Below are 21619 nucleotides of genomic sequence, written 5' to 3'. Positions count from 1 at the left end.
CATCTGGCATTCCTTTGAGTTAAATTCAGATATTGCCAGGAGGTGATTGGGCAGTAACATATTACTTTACCGTAATAATAACTAATAACAACTAGCATTTAAATATAACACTTTAAGGTTGGAAAAGTATTTTACATATGTTAACGCATTTGATCCTCACAACCCTTGTGAGACAGGTTCTATTCTCATCTACATTTTAAAAATGAGGAGACCAAGGCACAAAGAGGTAAAGTGACTTGTCCAGACTAGTGTTTGAGGCAACATTGAAGCTCAGATCTTACAGACTCCAACTCCCACGGTCTACCTACGTAGTGCTCCCCTAACTGCCTTAGTAGGAAGCATCACATTTTTCCCCCTGGAAAGCAACAGGAAGGCAACAAGCTGGCAGAAGAGGGATCTGAGAAAAGCTAGGAAAAATAGGGACCAATCAAGACCAGGTCTACCTACTTCAAATTCTGCTCAGGGCAAGCCTAGGGTCACAAGATTGGCTTCTCCAGCTTCCTGGTTTCACTTCCCTCCCCAATATCAAACCAGATTAAGGTTAGCTTCCTACTAAACTTAAAAGCATTGTTTAAGTAGTTATTTAGTAGTACAAAAGCAAGAAGGAAAGAAAGAAGAAAAAAGGGGAAAAGAAAGGGATTTTTCCCCCTCCATCATCTTCTCAATACCCTGTTCTTTGCTAGACCAATGGGAGTATGACAATTGTTTATCTGGAATAACACCTGTTAGGGCTTCTAAACTTTGGGTAAGCTTAAAATATGTCTTATTACATACCTTAAAAGTAAATGCAAACTTAGGTACTAATAATCCCAAATGACAAATATTTGAAACTAAAAAAAAGTGGATTTTTCCTTGTTACTAAAAGAAACTAAAGAAATAGTTTCAGACACTCCACAAATGATACAATGCATTCTTGGTGAACTCTTTTAGGATACAGAACAAAGAACCCAATTTTAAAATACCTGACATTGTACCTCTAGGCAAAACTTGATCTTTCTTCTTTCCAGGCAGAATATCAAGTTCTGCTTTCTTTCTATTCTTCTCTGTACGCCGTATTTGATTCAATTTGTAAGAAGAAAACCAAGTAATATCCACTATATTATGTTCCCAGCTTTAAAAATTAACCTTCTATTTCATTTAACATAATAAAATAGACTGTCACCAAAAGAACCCTATTGATCAACAAGATAAAAAATTACAATGAAAGACTTATAATTGATTTAGGCCCCTAAAAAAGAACATCTCCCATCACTTGCTGGTTAGAGAATGTTAGTAAACAGATTTAAAGCTACAGCATATACACAAACACAATATGCATTCACTCCTTCCCGACTGCCTGGTTGCTATGTCTTTCCATCCAAGGGCTGGGTTTAAAGCCTTTTCAAACTGCTCCCAGTAAGTAAGGCTGTAATTAATTCTTTCTCTGTCACATCAGTATATATGTATTTCTATCTATGTGTATATATAAACATTTATATTTTTATTTTACAAAATATAAATATATAGACACAAATTTTGTTATTCTTAACACCAAACATGAGTATTTTCATATGCAAAGAACATAAAAAGAACTATATATGAAACTAAAGATTTCTATTACATTGTTTGGTTTTTTTAGAAGTATATAATAAATCCAGGGGTAGTTAGAGGGTGCAGTGGATAGAGTGCTGGCCTGGAGTCAGGAAGATTCATCTCTTCCTGAGTTCAAACCTGGCCTCATACAATTTACTAGCTATATGACTCTGGGCAAGTCACTTAACCCTATTTGCCTCAATTTCTTCATCTGTAAAATGAACTGGAGAAGGAAATGGTAAACCACTGCAGTATCTTTGCCAAAAACCCCCAAAAGGAGCCCTGAAAAGTCAGACATTACTGAAAAAAAAAATGAAACAAATAATAAATTCAACATGTTATTTTTAAAGCTGTTCTGTATAGTCAATTTTAAAGTTTATAACATGTAGCTATCTATATCTACTGCCTTCTTAAGAGTGTTGTGTTTAAATGAGATAAGTGCTTTTTAAACCTTAAATCACAATCTAGATGCTGACAATTACAAGTTTTAAGGAAGGGTATTTGATTGTAAAGATTTTACAGATTGGTAAAAATCTGCTATAGGTTTCCACTTTATTTTTTAAAAATGAAGTTATTAGCTTACCAACTATTTCATAATTGGGGAACTGGAGGCCCTAGAAAAATGAACCTGAGGTAACAGGTCTAGTTATTGGCATACCTGGTCCAGAATCTTTTTCTTCTGACTCCCTATTGAATGACTTTCTCACGAAATTACTTTGCCTTAATACTAGCTAGATGGGAAGCACTGGTTGCACTTATCCCATAATAGACAAACCATAGTATTTATCTGATCCTGAAGAATGCCAACAGATTTTAATTATTTTGATAGTATAGAAAACCCAACTCTTCAAATAAGATATGTAATTGTGAAACACATGCAGTGTGAAAAAAATAAAGAAAACTGATGTTAAAAGCAATTATCATAAGTTAAGGATCAAGTCATTTTTCTATTATGTGAAACTTTAGAAAGTTTCACATGCAACCCAAAGTAAAAGGGAGTATAATTGAAGATAACTAAGCTATTTCTTATTTCTTACTTAGGTTGGCAGCAATTTAACAGAAGCTGGAGGAAAAATAGCATTGTTAGAAGCTTTTGGAAATGCTGCATAAACAGACATGAGAACTGCAGCCAAAATCCCCCACTATTGAAAAAACCTGTACTATATACTAAGTAGAACTACAGAATAATGTCACTTAGCCCACAACTTCATTACTTAAAGAGTTCAGCTCAAAATTTGAGAGGAAAGAGAAAAGAAAAATTTTGAACAATCAACCATACTAGATGTAACACAAGTCTAATAACTTCACTTACCACCTCGTATCAACAGATACTATTTCAAGCTTTGCAAAATCATTTCCCCCATAACTTGAAAGTAGTTAGTGTGATTATTATTATTCCCTCTTTTACAGCTAGGGAAACTAAAGCAAAGCAAAGGGAAGGGAAGGTGCTGCTATAGACTGGCACATGAACAGCAGAGATGGAGGGTAAAACAGGAAGCAAAGAGATAGAAAAACTATAAAAAGCAGACACAGTAACTAAAAACAGTTCTCCATACCAGAAAGGTTTCTGAGAGTCACACAGTATTACCAGTAATTTCTTTACAAGAGTAATAGTAACTTGGGAGTCATAAAAATGTTAAATTATGTTCATTATACCATTTAAGAAGGCAAAGAGAAATACATCAAAACCAGTTACAACAGTTACAACAGAACAAGTACAGGTGACTAAAGATGAGCTTTGATTGTTTATTCACTTACATTGACTACTTCTCCCTTTAATCTGATAAAGGTGGTCTCCATGAGGAATTGATCAAACGCCACCCCTATGGTCCTACCAATGCCTCAAAGCTGTGTGAAGGACAGGAAAAGGCTCTGCTAGCAGAGCACAAGCTGTGGCTGGTCTTACACTAAGCCAGAAAAGTTTCATGTGCAGGCCTGGTGCTAAGTTGCAGATCTGGAGGCTGAGGGCTTCCCTCAGCTAAGTTCACATAGATGTCCCATCACCAGAGGGCTGGTTCCACAAATGATAAATTATTTTGGTCACATGAAGAGAACACCAAGACTCAGAAAAGGATGAGCAGCCCCTCTGGAGACAAAGTACTGATGAAGTCTTGGATCTTTTAACTATTAAGCAAACAACTCTAAAATGCATCATGTGCCTAAAGGGACAGGACTTTAAAAGAGCAATAGTAGGTAATGGGAATGTAAATTACATAAGTTATTGCAATTCAAAAGTGCATAAAAAGAGGGAACTGGGGAAGGATTAACAATCCTTTCTTTCTATACTGAATTAATAATATCCACAGGTAGCATTATCTTGGAAAAAAGCAACAACACAGCCAAATACAATTAAACACTAAGATACTAATTTTCAGAATTAGATCATCAATTCTTCAAAGAACTATGCTTTCATCATTATGTATATTCCCTCTCCACATGCAGAGGCAGCCCCCCCCACAACCTGGCAGACAATCTAACTTTCAAGAATGTAAATACTTAATAAATGATGACAATACAAGTGTACAAACTGCCCTGTCATACTAAAAATCACTGTCTGATTCCTCAAAGTTCTGTTCTAATCAGATATTTTTGAGTTTGTTAAAGATTTATCTATGTAGTTGCACAGATATTTTAAAATTAAAAATGGACCCTGTTATAATAAATACCAGGAGGCATAATTATTAAGACCATTTACATCATGCCAGAAGTAGTTGATAAATGTGTTTTTTTTTAATACAACAAACTTAACAATTTTGATTTTTTACCAATGACTTGCCAAAATGTTTTGGCCCCAGTGGAATCATAATAACAATTCATGCAGGGTTTCTCAGCATTACCATCTGAAAAGAATTTAAAATACAATCAATAGAATTAGTACAGATTTAAAAGAAAAACTTCTTCCATAGTAAAATGTGTTAATGTTCCCTTTAGAATCGATTCATTCACACTACTAGCAAATTATCTAGAAATAATGAAACTATGCTTAACTGTTTCCTAATACTTCACTCTCTTTTTATTAAGGTTCCATTCAGGAAAACCTCACTGACTTCAAAACAGTGTAGCATGGTATAATTTAGAAGATTAGGGGTCTGGAGATCTGGCCTCCAATACAGGCTCTGCCACTAACCAGCTATGTGATCCTGGACCAGTCATTTCACCTGGATGCCTTCTAGTTCTAAGAGCATATAAGGGAATATGAATTAGTTCTCACTGACAACCATGGAGGCATGAAAAATTCATGGATAGGAATCATGGCTAGGAATGTGTGTCATTTTATAAACAAGTATGTTCCTGAAATACAGTATAAATGCTTAGTATTGTTCTTGGCACATAGTAAGATCTTAATAAATGTTCTATCAAAATCAATTCATATTCCAAATACATTAAAGAAGCTTAAAAGAATTTAATTGTTAATCCTTTTATAAATCAGGAAAGTTTTATATAAACCAAAAATCACTACCCCCTAATTTGTCGAGGACCTGGGTTTGAATCCTAGCTGATGCATAAGAAGTCACTTAATTTCTCCCCACCTTGGTTCCATAGCTGTAAAATGAGGCGGCTGCACTAGCTAACTATGGACACATCTCTTTTTAAAATTATGAACAGAATTTTAAAATATAAACCCAAGTTCCCATAACACTGAGCTCCCCTCACAATGAGGTCCACCTGGGAAAGAGCCCGTTTTCTTAAAATAATTCCATAGGCAAGCTAATCAAGTTAGAATTCAAAATGTATTCTTTTGGCTTCTAGTTTATTAGGCTAAATTTAGAAAACTTTTAGTTGGGTAGATTATTCAGTATTTCATACACAAACACCACTAAAATGAAAACCAAGATCTAAGTGGGCTCTATGGGAACTCACCTATTTCTTTTCAAATGAAAACTATATTAGGACACCTTTAATCAGAAGTTATAAATATTAATGCAATACTTTTCCAATCTGATTTTTGGGGAAACTTCTAAAACTTGAGCATCTGAAAAAATGTTTTAAAGTTGTTCTACTGTCCAACAAAAGGCATGTTTGGTCATGTACCTATAAAGATGGTCTGAAAGTATTCAGTACTCTCTTATAATCCTCAGAGAAAACAAAGTTTCTAACACTTACAATGTTTAATATTCTCCTTTTAAGCAAATACTTCAATGGATCCATAATCTTATAAATATAGGTATTTACCTTCAAATTATGTCCCTTTATCTGACGAAGTTGCAAAGAAAAGATTGATTCAAACGGTTTTCTTGGATTAAGTAGGGCAAATATTGAGAACTTTACATAAAAGCATTCTGATTTCAAATCAAATTTATAACTGCAGTCCCCCCCCCCCTTGAATCAATCTCTCTCTCTCTCTCCTTTTCACGTCTGTCAATGGTGATATACCTCAGGTTATGTGGTTACTTCCAAACAGTATTAACCAATACACCCACCCTAGTTTCATTTGTAATCACTTTTGACCGAAACAGAATTTCTGAATTTGCCAGCCTATTCTAAACACCACCTCGGCCACAGGAGAGTTTAGATAAGTGATTGCCAAACTGATAGTATATTATCCAAGCAAGTAATTCAAAAACATTAATAGGAAAAACCTACCATAAATAGAAGGACAAAGGCAATGGAATAGCAAAAATACTAAAGGATGAGGCAAAACCAAACCAACCCCATATAGTGTTTTACTAAGATCAAGGGTTTTACATCTTCTGACTTGTGGGGGCTTGTTCGACAGCCTCGAAGAAAATTTAAGGAGGCTTGCTTTGAGTAACCACACTATAGCAATTCCAGCCTCAGTTAATTTTTGCTAGAGGAGGGCATAAATATATGATCACACCTTGGGTAAACAGCTCTTTACTGGACCAGTGTGGGCTAGGTCCGAGAAGAAAGCCAGCTGTGCCGCTGGCCCAGAGGAGGGGCGCGGGCAGGGCCGGGGCCGGGCCGCCCAGGGGGCTCGCTGGTCTGCCAGCCCATTCCTTCTCCGGGCGGTTTAGGAGCTCCTGGGTTAAGATACATTAAGGCAGCGGTGTGGGTTTTAACTGAATCAGGGCTAAGGGGCTATGGACGTGACTCCCAGCAAAAAACTCAGCTCCGCACAAACACCCCCTTCTCGCGGAACTCCATCCCAGCCCCTCGCGTCCGCACCGCCCGCTAGCCCGGTCCGCCCGTCTCAGCCAGGTACCTCGCCGGCTCCTCCGCCGCCGCCGCCGCTGCACTGCTTGCAGCCCAGCAACTCCGTGACCGCCAGGGTGGCGGTGTACGCCGCGTTAGCTGCCGTCGCCAGGCGCATCTTCGCTCCTCGACTACTGTCTTGTCGAAGAGGCTCCCGCGAGCCCAACCTGCAAATAGCAGCAGCGGGGAGGGCGTGCGGCAGGCAGCGCGGCCGCCGCTCCTGCTGCTCCTGCTGCGGGGCTCGCACCGCCACCGAGCCGAGAGATCACTGGGCATCGGCCGCCTGAGTCAGCGCAGAGGATTCACCAGCGCCAGGCGTGGGGGCGGGGCCTGGCATCCAGCGGCCTGGAACAAACAAGAGCAGCCCCCGCCTCTGTCTCCGGGCGCTGACAGTCCCATTCTCCAATGCAGGGGTGGCTGCTGGGGCGCCCCGCCCCCTGGTGCAAAGAGGGGCTGGCTGGTCGAGGAGTGTCTGACACCACCAGGGCAAAAACAACTCTGGAGGGAGGGACGGGAAACGGCTAGGGGGAGCAGATTCTCCCGTCCATGGAACTGAAAGGTAGCGACCAAAGTGGTCTGATGTGGTAGCTCGAGCTACTGAATGAGCCCACCCATAATCCCTTCTCTTCATCCCAGCCCACTCTTACACTTTCTTTAGTGGGGTAAAACCCAACGCTTCGGTATACATCTGGTCTGACCCGCAAATGCCACAGATGAATCATTTTCAATTTCTTTTTACAAACCAGAAATTTCCTTTCTTTACCACTTTAGAAGAGCTGACATGTGGTCCATTGAATGCAGGAAAAAGTGGGGTACCAGGTGGCCCAAATTCCACTTAAAATTTATTTTTGGCAGGCCATGAAGCAACTATTAATATTGTCTTCCCTAGGCAATGATAGGCATTTGCAGATCTCTGAATTCTCTGGTCTTCCAAATGGATACAAAGTTTTAGGAATGATTAAATTACTCTCACAAGATCTCTGATTAATAAGGAAGAACTGTGATGAATTTAGGAAGGGATATAAAAACCTTACCTAGTGCAAGTCACTGAAATTGTGTAATCTGGAACCCAAATATTTTGGCTCCTTTTCTCAGCTATACTACTGCTGCAATGGGGTCAATCTCAGATGCTCTGCCAGTGGAGGAGATCCTGTCAATCTGTAAAAATTTAAAAGCAAGGGCCTGGAGGAATCAGACTAGTTAAGTTCTGGCAAAATCATCACCAGGTAAGCCAATGATGAATGATATTTCCATTTAGCCTAAACAGTTAAAGACTACCATGTTGGAAAGGACTACAACATTGACAAAAATAAAGAAATATGGAGATAAACTTTTAAGGTAGTTATTTTTTTTAGGGGTTGTTTCTGAAGTTACTGTATTTTCAGTACTTACATGGCCAAGTGAAAAGTGGGTGTAAAGTAGTAAAATTTTGGAGAAGAAAAAACGGTTTAAAAGAGTAGCATAAAGTAGCCCAGTAAATTAGGGACCAAAATGGTAGAACTCAAAATGTGAATATGTTTTAGGCCTAGTATGTATCATTAAGAATACCTATATAAATACATACAAGACAAAGATAAATGTATTCCATATTGTATCTATGTTAAAATAGCAGATAAAGAGTTTGATTTTCTTCCAGATTTTTCCTCAAACTTGTTAATAAACATAGACAATAATCCCTGGAAACTATCACTACCAAGCTAACAAGTATTTATTGTCTATGGTTTGTTAGTGCTATGTTAGGCCTTATGGAGGATAAAGAAGAAACAGAAAATAGAATTTTGACCTATAATCTTTATAATAGACCTAGATTTCTTTATGTGATGCCAGTCCTAGGATTTAATGGCATAGCAAATAACTCCCCTTGATGAAGACCAGGCTTAAAGGCCTGCTTCTGACAAATAATGGCTCTATTATAGTAGAAGGTACCATCATCCTTTCAGTTCCCCAGGCTCCCAACCTAGGTATCATTCTCCAATCCTCACAACTCTCACCTTCCACCCCCTCTGTCCCCAGTCAATCTATGGCCAAATTCTGTTGACTTTGCCTTTGGGACATCTCTTGAATATGCCCTCTTCTTTTTTCTGTTACTATGGCCACCACACAGATGCAGGCCCTTGCCAGCTAACACCTGGACAACTGCAATAGCCTAGTAATTGGAATTCCTGCCACAAATCTACCTGCTCAAATCTATCCTCAATTCAGCTGCCAAAATGATTTTCTTAAAACACTGGACTAAGCATGTCACCCCTATACTCAATAAACTCCAGTGGTTCCTTATCATCTTCTGGATCATAAATACAAAATTCTTTGTTTGGTGTTCAAAGCCCTTCATAACCAAAGGGCTCTCTCCCTTCCCCCATCTTTCCAGTTTTCTTACATCTTACTTCCCTTTACATACTCTTTGATCCAGTGACACTGGCTGTTTCACAAAGATGACACTCCATCTTTGCTCCTGGCATTTTCTCTGGTTGTCTCTCATGGCTGGAATGCTCTCCCTCCTCTATATGCCCGCTGGCTTCTTTTAAGTCCTAACTAAAACCTCACTTTCTACAGAAAGTCTTTCCCAATCCTTCCTAATTTCGGTGTCTTTTCTCTGTTAATTATTTCCTATTTATCCTATACCTAACTTATTTGTACATATTTGTTTGCTGGTAGTCTCCCTCATTAGATTCGGAGTTCCTTGAGAAGAGAGATTGTCTTTTGCCTTCCTTTGTATACTAAGTACCCAGCACAATGCCTGGAATACAGCAGGTGCTTAATAAAAGACAGGCTGACTGACCCTGGACAAGTCACTTAACATCTCAGTGGCTAGGCAATTTTCCAAGAGTGTACATTGCTGAAGAGGAGTAGATTTGCACTGGTGGAGAGAATTTTCTCTGGAGGAGTTTCCTTTAACAATGAAAATTCACCAGTCTTGACAGACAAAATATAGTAATATGCATGGAAATGTTTTCCAAATAATAACAATAGCTCCCTCACAAGGCATCGGCTATGCCATGCATGGGAGGTAAGAGGGGAATGTCAAAGTAGGAGAATAGCAGAGTTACCAGGCACATCATGCACTGTGAGGCCACTATGGTAGTAGCTACGAAAGCCTGGCAGGAACCTTAATATTCTGGTGAATTGGGCTCTGGCCATTCCCCTGATTGGGTTCGTAACCTAGTCAGTGTCCTTCAGCTGCTTCTAAGAAGCAAAGAAATAGATCAGGCATTATAGGGTTGCATGTTCTAAAGCATCAAGATGATCAGCTTGACACAGTATAGCATATCAAGTTATACTCCTTTATATTCTGGGAACAAAAGAAGGTAAAATATAGCAGATCAAATCAGAAATACCCACACTCCCCTGTTGGAAACGCTTTGGTACAGGAGATGCTTACTATTAAATTGGGAAACTATGAGTAGGTGTGAAATGGATTGAAGACATGAATACGTTCATTATGTGCAAGCACTAAATCACAATAAAACTGGAAACACATCTTAAAGTGATAGCCAAAGCCTTCATATAGTTTTTTTGTCAACAGCGCTTCCAACTTCATGTTATACAACATTGATTTTGGTTGCAAACCAATTCAGAACAATGATGGAAAAATAACTATCACTAAGCCTAGATTAGGATAGCCAAGGTGAGAAATGGAATTAAGTAGTTACTAAAATCTGAAGAAGAAAAAAATGGAAGGACCTAAGATCTTTGAAAGTTTTTACTTAATGCAAACTTCACAAATTGATCCTAATAATGAAATGTGCAAGGCAAAAAAATAGTACCAACATTTCAAATTATTTTGAAAAGGAAATGGGTATATTTAGACTAGAATTTTGAAAAAGCCTTTTGAGTTTAATGACACAAATTACAAACCAAAGCAGAGTAATTTTAAAAAGCTGGCATCTCCTATAACCATAACGGACTATATTATTCCACAGTTTTAAAGAGAAAGTATAAAAATATTTCAGAACTTACAACAATATAATAGCTGCAACTACCAACTATCAAGGAATTCCCATAAGGCCAGATTTTAGATACCAACATAACCAAAATGACTTAAGAGAACTAAACAGGATATGCAAAAAAGTACTGAAAGATTATATCAACATCTAGCTAGTGTGGGCAGTAGAAAACTTGAACTGACATACTATCCAACTGAGGCAGCAAAAGAAAAAGAAGGAAAGCAGAAAACAAAAATGTTCTAAAGTAAAAGTCAAAAGGTAAAAGCAATACTTGGAGGCAAAGCAGAAGGAAGAAAAAAATAAATGAATATCAGTCAGAAAGGTTACTATAGGGGATTGAAAAACAAATCAGAGGCAAGAGAGAACCCACAAAAGGAGGGCAATGTAAAAAATTTCTTATTGTTTATATCATCATAAGTCCAACATAACAAAAATACAAGTTAGATTAGATGAGGAACATAAGCTTGTGTGCTCTAAATATAATGAACAACACTGTTTTGTCAAGAGAGTTGACATGACTTTTCTGTGAAATAAGGAGGAGGTAGGGCAGAACTAATTCCCAATTCTCAGCTCATAAACTTTAAAATAGTACATTACTAGTGAGGCAATTATCATCTCAGCTTTCTGCAAGGCTGATCTCTCCTTTATAGAAGGGATCATGACTCCTCCTCAACTGTAGGCCAATTACATGTGTATATATTCTATACAAAGAATTTCAAAGTATGTATCACTAAGAACATCCATATACACCAACAAGAAAACAAATATTTTGTCTAAGAAACAAAAAGGGTGTGGAATAAATAAAGGGTAATGCACTCTGAATTTTTTTTTTTTGCTTTTTTGGAGAGAGAAGGCAGGGCAATTGGAGTTAAATGACTTGCCCAAGGTCACATGGCTAGTAAGTGTTCCTTGTCTGAGGCTGCATTTGAATTTAGGTCCTCCTGACTCCAGAGCTGGTGCTCTGTTCACTGGGCCACCTGCAGTGAATTCCACCCCTGCACTCAGAATTTTTAAGCAGCCAATGTAGAATAGATTCTAGAAAGCAAATAAAGACATCAAAAGCAGTTAAGTGCTAGGAATATGAAGTATGCTACTAATTTCAATAAATATTTTTAAAATTAATATTTTAATAAGATTAAAAGCAGTTTTGTACCATTAATGTTTATTTTGTGTTTCAAAATGCAACATGTTACATAGTAGTACATGCATATAATTTATTTATTAAATAAACAAATTTTTTATTTTTATTTTTACTGATAGGGATGTATTATCAAAATAGTTTTGAGAACATTGAGAGTTTTAGTGATTTTAGTGATTAGAGGGCACCAAGAGTTTAAGTGACTTGTCCACGATCAAACAATAAGCATGTGTTGGACTGGGCCAGCTGCTCTACAACAAGTTGTCTCTTAACAGTTCCTTACATTGAGCTGAAATCTGCCTCCTTGCAGACCCTGTCCCTTTCCTTGGAAGGAATAAGGAATAGAAAACAAAGCAGTATTTATCCAAATCTACATTTACTATTTCTAAAGTTTCAAACACAGTAGTTGAGGTACATAGTGTAGGTGGCTCAATGGAGAGAGGACTAGAGATGGAATCAGGAAGACAAGTTCAAATCTAGGCTCAGACACTTACTAGCTATGTGACCTTGAGAAAGTCACTTAACTTCTGTTTGCCTGGGAAGCTCAGCAGAGTGCTAGGAGTGGAGTCAGGAAACCTTGAGTTCAGATCTGGCCTCAGATACTAATATTGCTTAGCAGTGCCTGACTTATAATAGGTTCTTACCTATCACTTGTTTCCTTTCTTCCATATATCTCATATAAATAAAGTAACATTTCCTTGGTTATACAAAATATTTATAATTATTGTTTTATGGTGCATCTGTTATTTTATCTTAATAATTTTGTATGTGTATGATGAGCAAGGTAATACAAAGCATAGGGCCTCCTAAGGGACCAGACAAGCTGGCACTGACTCCCTCCTCCTTGCCTGAATCTAAGGGCAGTACTGACCAAAATAAAAATAAATCATTGTACCAAACACTGTGCTATGTTCTAGGGACACAAATAAAAAAGCAAAGATAGTCCCTACCCTCAAGATACTTACATTCTAAACAAGGAAACAAGATAAAAAGGGTGTAAAGTAACAGGGATGATGAGTGGGGACTAGAGAAATAAAATGACATGTCCCTAGGAACAATGGCTGTATTGATTTGCTCATAATGTCAAGAACAATTTCTATAAAACCTGACATTTTTCAAGTAGACAGTTTAAGACCATTACAATTTTGCCTAGCTTTAACTCTATTATTGTATCTCCTAAATAGAACTAAATAAAATTTTAAATTAAAGAAGTCAAACCAAAACATCTTACTGATCCATTCAAGTACATGGATGACATCAGACTGTGTGGCTCCACTGGGAGAAAAAAACATTAAGCAGATCCTTCATCTGGTGGAATTTTTCACAAATAATATAAAAATGTCTTTTTGACCTGGTAAGTTTAAAATTCTTAAGGTATACCAATGAAACATAGAGACTGAAAGCTCTGAGATTTGTTTGTTCAGTCATGATTCCCTGGCAGTAATACTGAAATGATTTGCCATCTCCTCCAGCTCATTTTACAAATAAGGAAACTAAGGCAAACGGGATTAAGTGATTTGACCAGGGTCACACAGCTAGAAAGTATCTGAGCCTGGATTTGAACTCATGAAAATGAGTCTTCCTGATTCCAGGTCCAGCATATCTATCCACTATGCCACCCCACTGAGCTGCCCCCTTTTTTTAGGTCTACATATCATTTTAAACCAATGGAAAAATCAATCAATAAACAATTATTAAGCATCTACTATTTGCAAGCACTGTGGTACATGCTGGGGATACAAAAAGAGGTAAAAGACAGTCCCTGTTCTCAAGAAGCTTACAATTTAATGGGGAAGACAATAAGCAAACAAATATATAAAAACAAGCTATGTATAGGATACATGGGAAAGAACTAAAAGAGAAAAATGCTAGAATTAAGATGGTTTAGGAAAGGCTTTCTGTTGGAGATGGGATTTTAATTGAGGCTTAAAGAAAGCCAGGGATATTAGTAGGTGGAAATGAGAACGGAGAACATTCTAGGCATAGGGGTCACAGAGAAAATGCTGGGAGCCAAGAGACATGGAGTGACTTATGTGTGCAATAGCTAGGAGACCACCTGTCACTGGATCAAAGAGTATGTGCCTGAGTGTAAGGTGTAAGAAAACTGGAGAATTCCCAGATCAAGGAGAGAATATTACAAGCAGCCAGGAAGAAACAATTTCAATATTGTGGAAACACAATCAGGATAACACAGGATCTGGCAGCTTCTACACTGAGGGATCTAAGGGCTTGGAATATGATATTCCAGAGGTCAAAAGAGCTGGGATTAAAACCAAGAGTCACCTACCCAGCAAAACTGAGTATCATGTTTCAGGGGAAAATATGGTCATACAAAGGAATAGAGGACTTTCAAGCATTCTTGTTGAAAAAACCAGAGTTGAATAGAAAATTTGACATTCAGATACAAGAAGCAAGAGAAGCATAAGAAGGTAAACAGGGAAAAGAAGTCATAAGGAACTTATCAAAGTTGAACTATTAACATTCACATGGAAAAAGAATAATTGTAACTTTATGAAACCTTTCTCAGTAGTTGAAGGGAATAGAAATTATATATATATATATATATGTCTACATATGAGGGTATATGGGGTATATGTTTACAGGTATACATAGATAGAGGGCACAGGACCAATTTAACAGGAAACGATGATACTTAAAAGGTGAAATTAAGAGGTGAGAGGGGAATATAATGAGAGGAGATGGGGAGAGACTGAATGGGGTAAACTATCTCATATAGAAGAGGCAAGGGAGAATGATTACAGTGGAGGGGAAGAATAGGAAGGCAAAAGGGAATGGGTAAAACTCATTCCCATTGAATTTGGCTGGGGGAGGGAATGAAATACACACTAAATAGGGTATCTCACCCTCCAGGAGAGTAGTGGGGGAAGGGGATCAGAGGGGGGATGATGGAAGGGAGGTCAGGCAGGGGGGGAGGGAAATTGGAAGCACCCACTTTTGAAAAGGGACAGGATCAAAGTAGAGAATAGAACAAGTGGGAGGTGGGATAGGAGGGAGGGAAATATAGTCATTCTTTTACAATATATCTACTGTTATTGTTTTGCATTAGCCACACATGTACAACCTATACTGAACTGCATATCTTCCCAGTAAGGGTGGGTGACAAGGGAGGAAGGGAATGAATCTGGAATTCAAAGTTTTAAAATAAATGTTTAAATATATATACTATTATTAATACTATTTTACATGTAACTGGGAAATAAGATATACTGGAAAAGTTGAAAGGGGTATGGGAGAAAATATGGGAGAGAGCAGATTGGAGGAGGGGATATCCTGTGGGACTGCTATTTTGGGGCAGTGAGTAGGGAAAAAACGGGGAGAAAATTTGTAACTCAAAATCTTGCAGAAATGAATGATGTAAATCAGAAGTTAATAAAGCATTTGTAAAAAAAAAAAAAAAAAGAAAAAAAAGAAAACTGGAGAAACAGGAGGAAGCTAGGTTATAAAGATCTTTGAATGCCAAACTGAAGATTTTGTATTTAATCCTGGAGTTTGGGTGGTGGTGGTGGTGGGAACATGTGAGACATGATCATATGTGTGCTTTGGGAAAATCACATTATAGTTATCCTTTCCACATCACGACTTTCCTGATGAAGGTTTGGATATATGGCGGGTCAGCATAAGAAGTTAAATGGGAATTTTGTGGAAGCTGCAGACAACACACAAAGGCCAGCAGATGCAGAAAAAGTTTAGAAACCCAGAAATGCATAAAATATATGTAGATATTGTATAATACCAACCCAAATTTTACAATAAGGAATTAAATACCACATAAAAGAAAAATAAAAAAAATTCAGACTTCTTCTCTGGTATAAAGGGAGGGCCAAAAATTTTATGCAAATTTTCCAGTTTGCAGGGGGTGCCACATCCTCTTAACCCCTTTGATGTGAAAGGGTCAACTGTAGTGACTGAATGGAGGATGGGCTGGAGTGTGGAAAGACTTGAGGCAGGCAGACCCACCAGCCTCGAAAGGGTAGGAAAGACTTGAGGCAGACAAACCCACCAGCTTCACCAGGGTGCTGCCAGTATCAAAGGAGAGAAGGAAGCTTATATAAAAGATGCTGCAAAGGTAATACTGACAGTCCTTGGCCATAGACTAGATATTGGTAGATAAGAGGTAGTATGGAATACAGGATGATTCCTAGGTTGAGAGCCTGAGACATTGGGAGGTTGGTACTGTCCTCTATGGTAGGCAAGGTAGGAGGTGGGGAGGGTTTATAAGGAAAGATAATGAGTTGTGTTTTGGACATTTTTAGTTTAAGATGTCTAGTAGACCTCCAGTTTGAGATGTCTGAAGGAAAGTTGGAGATACAAAATTGGAAGTCAAGAGAGATGCTAAAGCAGGATAGGTAGATGAAAATAATTAATATAGAGATAGTAATTAAGTCCAGAGGAGCTGATGAGATGACCAAGTAAAGTAGTAATAGAGGGAAAAGAGAAGAGGACCCAGGACAGAACCTGTGGGTGTGATCTGGATAAGGATTCATCAAAGAAACTGAGGAGAAGTTAGATAGGAGAAGATCCAGGAAAGAGTGTTGTCCTGAAAAACTTGAGAGAAGAGAGTCATGGAGAGGGCTATCAATAGTGTCAAAGGCTATAAAGAAGTCATGGAGAATGAGGAATGAGAAAAGGTCACTGGCATCTAAGAGACCATTACTAACTTTGGAGAGAGAAGTTTTGTTGGGATGATATAGTTGGAAACCAGATTGTAAGGAGTTAAGAAGAGAAAAAAAGGCAAGGCACAGATGTAGATGGCCTTTTCAAGAAGTTTAGTTACAAAAGGCAGAAAGGATATAGGATAATAGTGGAGATGGAAGGATCAAGCAAAGATTTTTTTTGAGGATAGGGGAGACATGAATATTTACAGGCTGTAGGGAATGTGCCAGTAGATGGACAGAAAACAAGAGAAGGCAATCTGTTGGAGACAGGATGGAATAGGATCACTCGAGCAGGTAGAAGTGGTTAGGCTTGGAAAGAAGTAAGTCCACTTCATCATGTGAAACAGGGGTAAAAGAGGAGACAGTGGCAGAAACCACTTGAGTGATAAGAGATGGATAAGAGGGAGCCTATTGCTTCATTTTTTCTTATAAAACATGAGGCAAAGTTCTCAGCTGAGAGGGCAGGGCACAGTAGAGCCATGGAAAGTTTGAGGAGGGATGAAAAGATTCAGATGAAGATAATACCTACAAATACCTTAGTTTCCTCTATGCAAGACCTGTTGAGCATAAAGATATAAAAAAAAAGCTTTGGCAAAAAACAATAAAGCATGAAAATCCTGAAATCAATGAAAAAATACTTTTAAGCAATTCACACCTATACGTTATCAGTCTTAAAATTATACTTTCAGTGCTGCTAAAGTGGACTGAGAAAGATCTGGAAAGTAGCATAGAAGAAACTCATTCAGAACCAATGACACTTAAGGCCCTATCACCTGACAGCCGCTATAGAAATGGTAATTGTTCTGCAAAAAAGGAGGCAGAAGATTGGTGGACATTCTTAGAGCTCATGATAAGCAGTTAAATAACCCAAAGAAATAAAGGAATGAACAGACATCATTTCACTTTACAATACTAAAGGCTGATACAGATATGCGTAATTGGATTTGCCAAATTTTTTTTTACCTCAAGAGCCCATGAAAGCGATAATTCAATAATGGAATCCAAAGGCCCTCCACAGGTGACAACCAAATGAACTCAGTCAAAAATATTTAGACAAAAAGTATTGAACAAATGTCTGTGTTATACAGATGTATTTGTAGGAAATAGAAGGGTTTGTGATGCCAATTCAGAACCATGTCACTAACACTGGATATTACAGAAAAGTTAGCTTTAAAAAGTCCAGACTTAGAGAATCAAAGTAAATTATGAAAGAAAATGTTAGATAGCACATCACTACAAACTGTAAAAAAATTAATACCTAGAGAATACCTAGCAAGACAAGACTTGGTAGATACAAATATCCACCAAAAGCTCACTACATTGAGTGGACTGACAGATGACAAATCCTCAGAATACAAATGCATACCTCAAAATATCCTGGAGAACTCAACCAATAAGCTATACTGGAACCAGTCCGTTATCACAGGCCCAAACTTGCTGTCCACTATGACCCAGACATAACATTGTTTCATAAAAACTTAAGAACAATGTTTTATGTATATATCACTATAGTAAACAATCACACTTCCCAAGTTACTTGAAACAAAAGCTTTCAAAACAAATATACCTACCAGATGAGATCAAAATCATGTGGGAATAGGATGAGGTATACATCATATTTGTCCTGTCTGCTACTGGAATATTTAGAGCTGGAAAAAGGCTCAATCCCTTCATTTTACTAATAAGGGAACTGAGGCACAGAGAAGTTAAAGACCTTCCCAAGGTCATATAGGTAGTGACTATCAGAGCTAGGAACTGCACTCAGATGCTGACTCCAAAATTCAGCAGTTGCTTTGGACAGAACATGTCACTTGGGAAACCTACACAATGATATTTGTCAAACTCAGTGACCCCTATTAGAATTCACTACTGTAGGTCTGTATGTCAGTTACTGTAGGTCTGTATGTAAACGATCACATCATGCTGGAGAATTCAAGAATACATAAATTATTCGACATAATGCCTCACTGCTGAAGAAAAAGAAACTGATATCATCTGAATGGCATAGGACAATATCTGTAGAAGCTCAGTGGACCAAAGGATCGCTTGATTTAGGTTTAGACCTGCAAGGAGTCCCAGAAGCCATCTAGTCTAACTCCTCATTTGACAACTGAGGCCCAGAAAGGCTGTTACCTGTTCTGTTTCACAAGGCAATGACAGAGAGTGGCAGAGCTGTGAATGAACCCAGATCCCTTTAATTCCAAATTCAGTGCTTTTCCATTATACCTAGCTCCTTCTCCTTAAGGGAAGGGACCATATGTCTTATACCATTCTCCACATGGCATCTAGGACAGTACTAGTACATAGGAAAATATATATTTTTTCCATTTCTTGGAAATAAAGAGGTCTCTATTCTATAAAGACTTATGAGGGTAAGAACGTTTATCTTATTTTTCTTATTAATGAGAGACTTGGCTGAATCCTTTATGTTCCATTTCATAACTACTGTGATTATATGAACCACTAGTAGATGCTGGGGTCTCTCAAAACTTTTCCAAAGGAAAAGTTTCATACTGAAACATGACATACTTGGAGATAAGTTAATCTAGTTAAGTGTTATGTTCAACAACAAAAGGAAAATAAACAGAGAAATATCTTTAAATTAAAAAAAAAACTCCTTTAAGATTTTAAGAGTAACTAGGAGTTGAATTTGTTAGATTCGTGTGGTACTTGAAATTTGTTGGAGAAATTCTCTGCTGTCACATAAAATATTTATTTAGCATTAATGCTGGCTCATAAGATTACTTCTGCTTACTAATTTTGTACAGATTTCTCTTCCTCCACTCATATCTTCCTGTTTTTATATATATATAGCTTCTCTGCTAAGCACTTTTTTCCATTTTCAGCATTAAATTCTTGGTACATTTTGATCCTTCAGCATTCTGACCTTAGTTTAATATTGTTCTCTCAGTCACTACCCTTTTTGCTTTTTGTTTTTTGTTGTTTCCTTTACATTTGTTGTTGAGTTCATTAGCACTCGTGATAAGTTGAAATGTCTTCTGTTCATTGCTTATGTTTTCTTTTCTTTCTAAGTGCATAAACATATCGCATTTAAAAATTTCTGTAACAGATCTTTAGAAATATAGGGAGTCTCCCAAACTTGTGTTCCAAGTTTCTGTGTCAGTTGTTTGGAAGTTCAGAACACTTTTTCCTCATAGTAGCCATGTTATAAATGGTTGTTAAGAGTCTCGGACTAGTTCATAAAAAAAACCACTCAATCCATAATGTAGGTGAAGTTTAATTTTAATAGCATTATAGTGAGTCCTAAGATCTTACTCTTTATCTCTACTAAACAAAATGGAAAAAGCTCAATCAATAATAAGAGGAATTTAAGTAATAGAGAATTTCTCCACAATGAGTTTTGTTACATATGAAAATGAATTCTTGAGTAAGATTCTTCCCTAAAAAAAACAAACATCCAGCTATTTTAAAGACTATCTTATCTACAGTCTGGGTATTCACAATGTCTAGAGGTCTCTTTAGGCCAACTGATTTTTTTGGCCTTTTTTTTTAAACTTTGCTTTTAACAATATGACTAATAACAAAGTACTTCTATTGGGAAAAGGTCCAACAAATTAATTTGTTGTTTATTAAGTGTTTACAACTTGCCTAGCAAAAGGCTGAACAAATTATAAATTCCTTGATGGCGGGGAACATCTTATTTGTCTTTACATTTTTTCCCACGATGCTTCATCTTCATTTGCGGGTGACCCAGCAATCTCAGAGGCTATACCAGCTTTGGGAAAGCTTTCCTAGACCCCATCATGCTGAAAAGGCTTCAAGTATGGTGCTAACAGACTATGTCTACTAACCAAGGTTCAGTCTAGCTAATTTAGAGAGGCTCAGCTTTCAATAGGCAGGCCTTTAGAAGAGATTTTTTTTGCTTATGGCAACCCATGAACACTAGGGGAGGGGGGACTAGGCTAGGTGGCACAGTGAACAGAGAACTGGCCCTGGAATCAGAAGGGACTGAGTTCAAATGTGAGCTAAGCTGTGTGACCTTGGGCAAGTCACTTAACCCCAATTGCCCTGCCTTCTCCCCTCCAAAAAAAAAAGCAAAGAAAAACACTAACTAGTCCTCAAAACACTTATCACTTCTGAAGACAGAATGGCAGATTGATAGAAAAGGGTTCAGGAAATGCTCAGAATCACAGTTTTTATATCCTTTTATAAATATTAGTCTAGTTGTGAGGACTCTAAATGTGACCAATTATTTTACTGGAAGAACTAAACTGTACCAATATTTACGTTTTCCCTATAAATGAAAACAGAATCACAACTCACATTTACATAATGCTTTAAGATATACAAAGTACTTTCCTCTGTACTCAGAAAAACCTGGTGCAACAGTAATGCAAATAATTCATAGCCATCTGGCTCTAAGAATTTAAGACTTGCTAAAGTCACATAGTTAATGACAGAACCAGTACTCCATCCAAGTCTCCTAATTTCATCCCGGGCCTCTTCCTTTTTTTTTTTTTTTAAAGCAATCAGGGTTAAGTAACTTGCTCAAGGTTACATGGCCAGTTATTTCTGGGTGTGGTGCTGAGTATCTGAGCCCAGATTTGATCCCCAGGTCATCCTGACACTGGAGCCAGTGCTCTTACTGGCTGAGCCACCTGGCCACCCCTAAGCAATTGGGGTTAAGTAACTTGCTCAAGGTTACACAGCCAGGTGTTTCTTGGTGGGTGCTAAGTGTCTGAGCCTGGGATTCGATCTCCAGGTCATCCCAACACTGGAGCAGGTGCTCTTACTCGCTGTGCTACCTGGCCGCCCCCCAGGCCTCTTCCTAATATCTGCTACTTTATGAACCAAATTTTGTAATTTCACAATGACTTCTAGTATTTCAACCTTAGTTATTCTAGGCAGACTTGGAGGACCCACCCCATCTTCTGGCCGATCTACTCTGGATATGGACCATACTTAGAGACCCAGAAAACACCTGAGAGATGGGTACTGCAGATGATTCCAAGAGATTTCTGAGAGAAGTTTTCCCAAACAAATTTCTTTTCTTCTTTTGGTCTGAACAAGAAGAAACATAACAACAATAATAACAACTAGCATTTATATACAGCTTTAAGGTTTGCAAAGTGCTTTACAAATATTATCTCATTTGATTTTAACAACTAACCCAA

At 37.8% G+C, this 21619-nt stretch overlaps 1 protein-coding gene across 2 annotated transcripts in view; it reads right to left on the bottom strand.

The window, feature by feature from the left end:
* Positions 1-21619, bottom strand: part of SESN1 (sestrin 1) — a 136536-nt gene that overhangs the window by 18688 nt on the left and 96229 nt on the right. Inside the window, exon 1 of one of the 2 annotated variants that reach the window (XM_069077087.1) lies at positions 6737-7072. The exons of the other annotated variant lie outside the window; for it this stretch is intronic. Within the exon in view, the coding sequence (XP_068933188.1) occupies positions 6737-6844 (108 nt within the window). The 5' untranslated portion in view covers positions 6845-7072. Of the gene's footprint in view, positions 1-6736; positions 7073-21619 lie in introns of those variants that run through there. 2 annotated transcript variants of the gene reach the window in all.

The sequence above is a fragment of the Petaurus breviceps genome, unplaced genomic scaffold (assembly GCF_028583685.1).
Source record: "Petaurus breviceps papuanus isolate PSGF00001 unplaced genomic scaffold, PetGlider_PUasm1.0 90977, whole genome shotgun sequence".
Taxonomy (NCBI): Eukaryota; Metazoa; Chordata; class Mammalia; order Diprotodontia; family Petauridae; genus Petaurus; species Petaurus breviceps.
The sequence above is the reverse complement of the archived record's forward strand: the minus strand, read 5'-3'. Positions and strand labels throughout refer to the sequence as shown.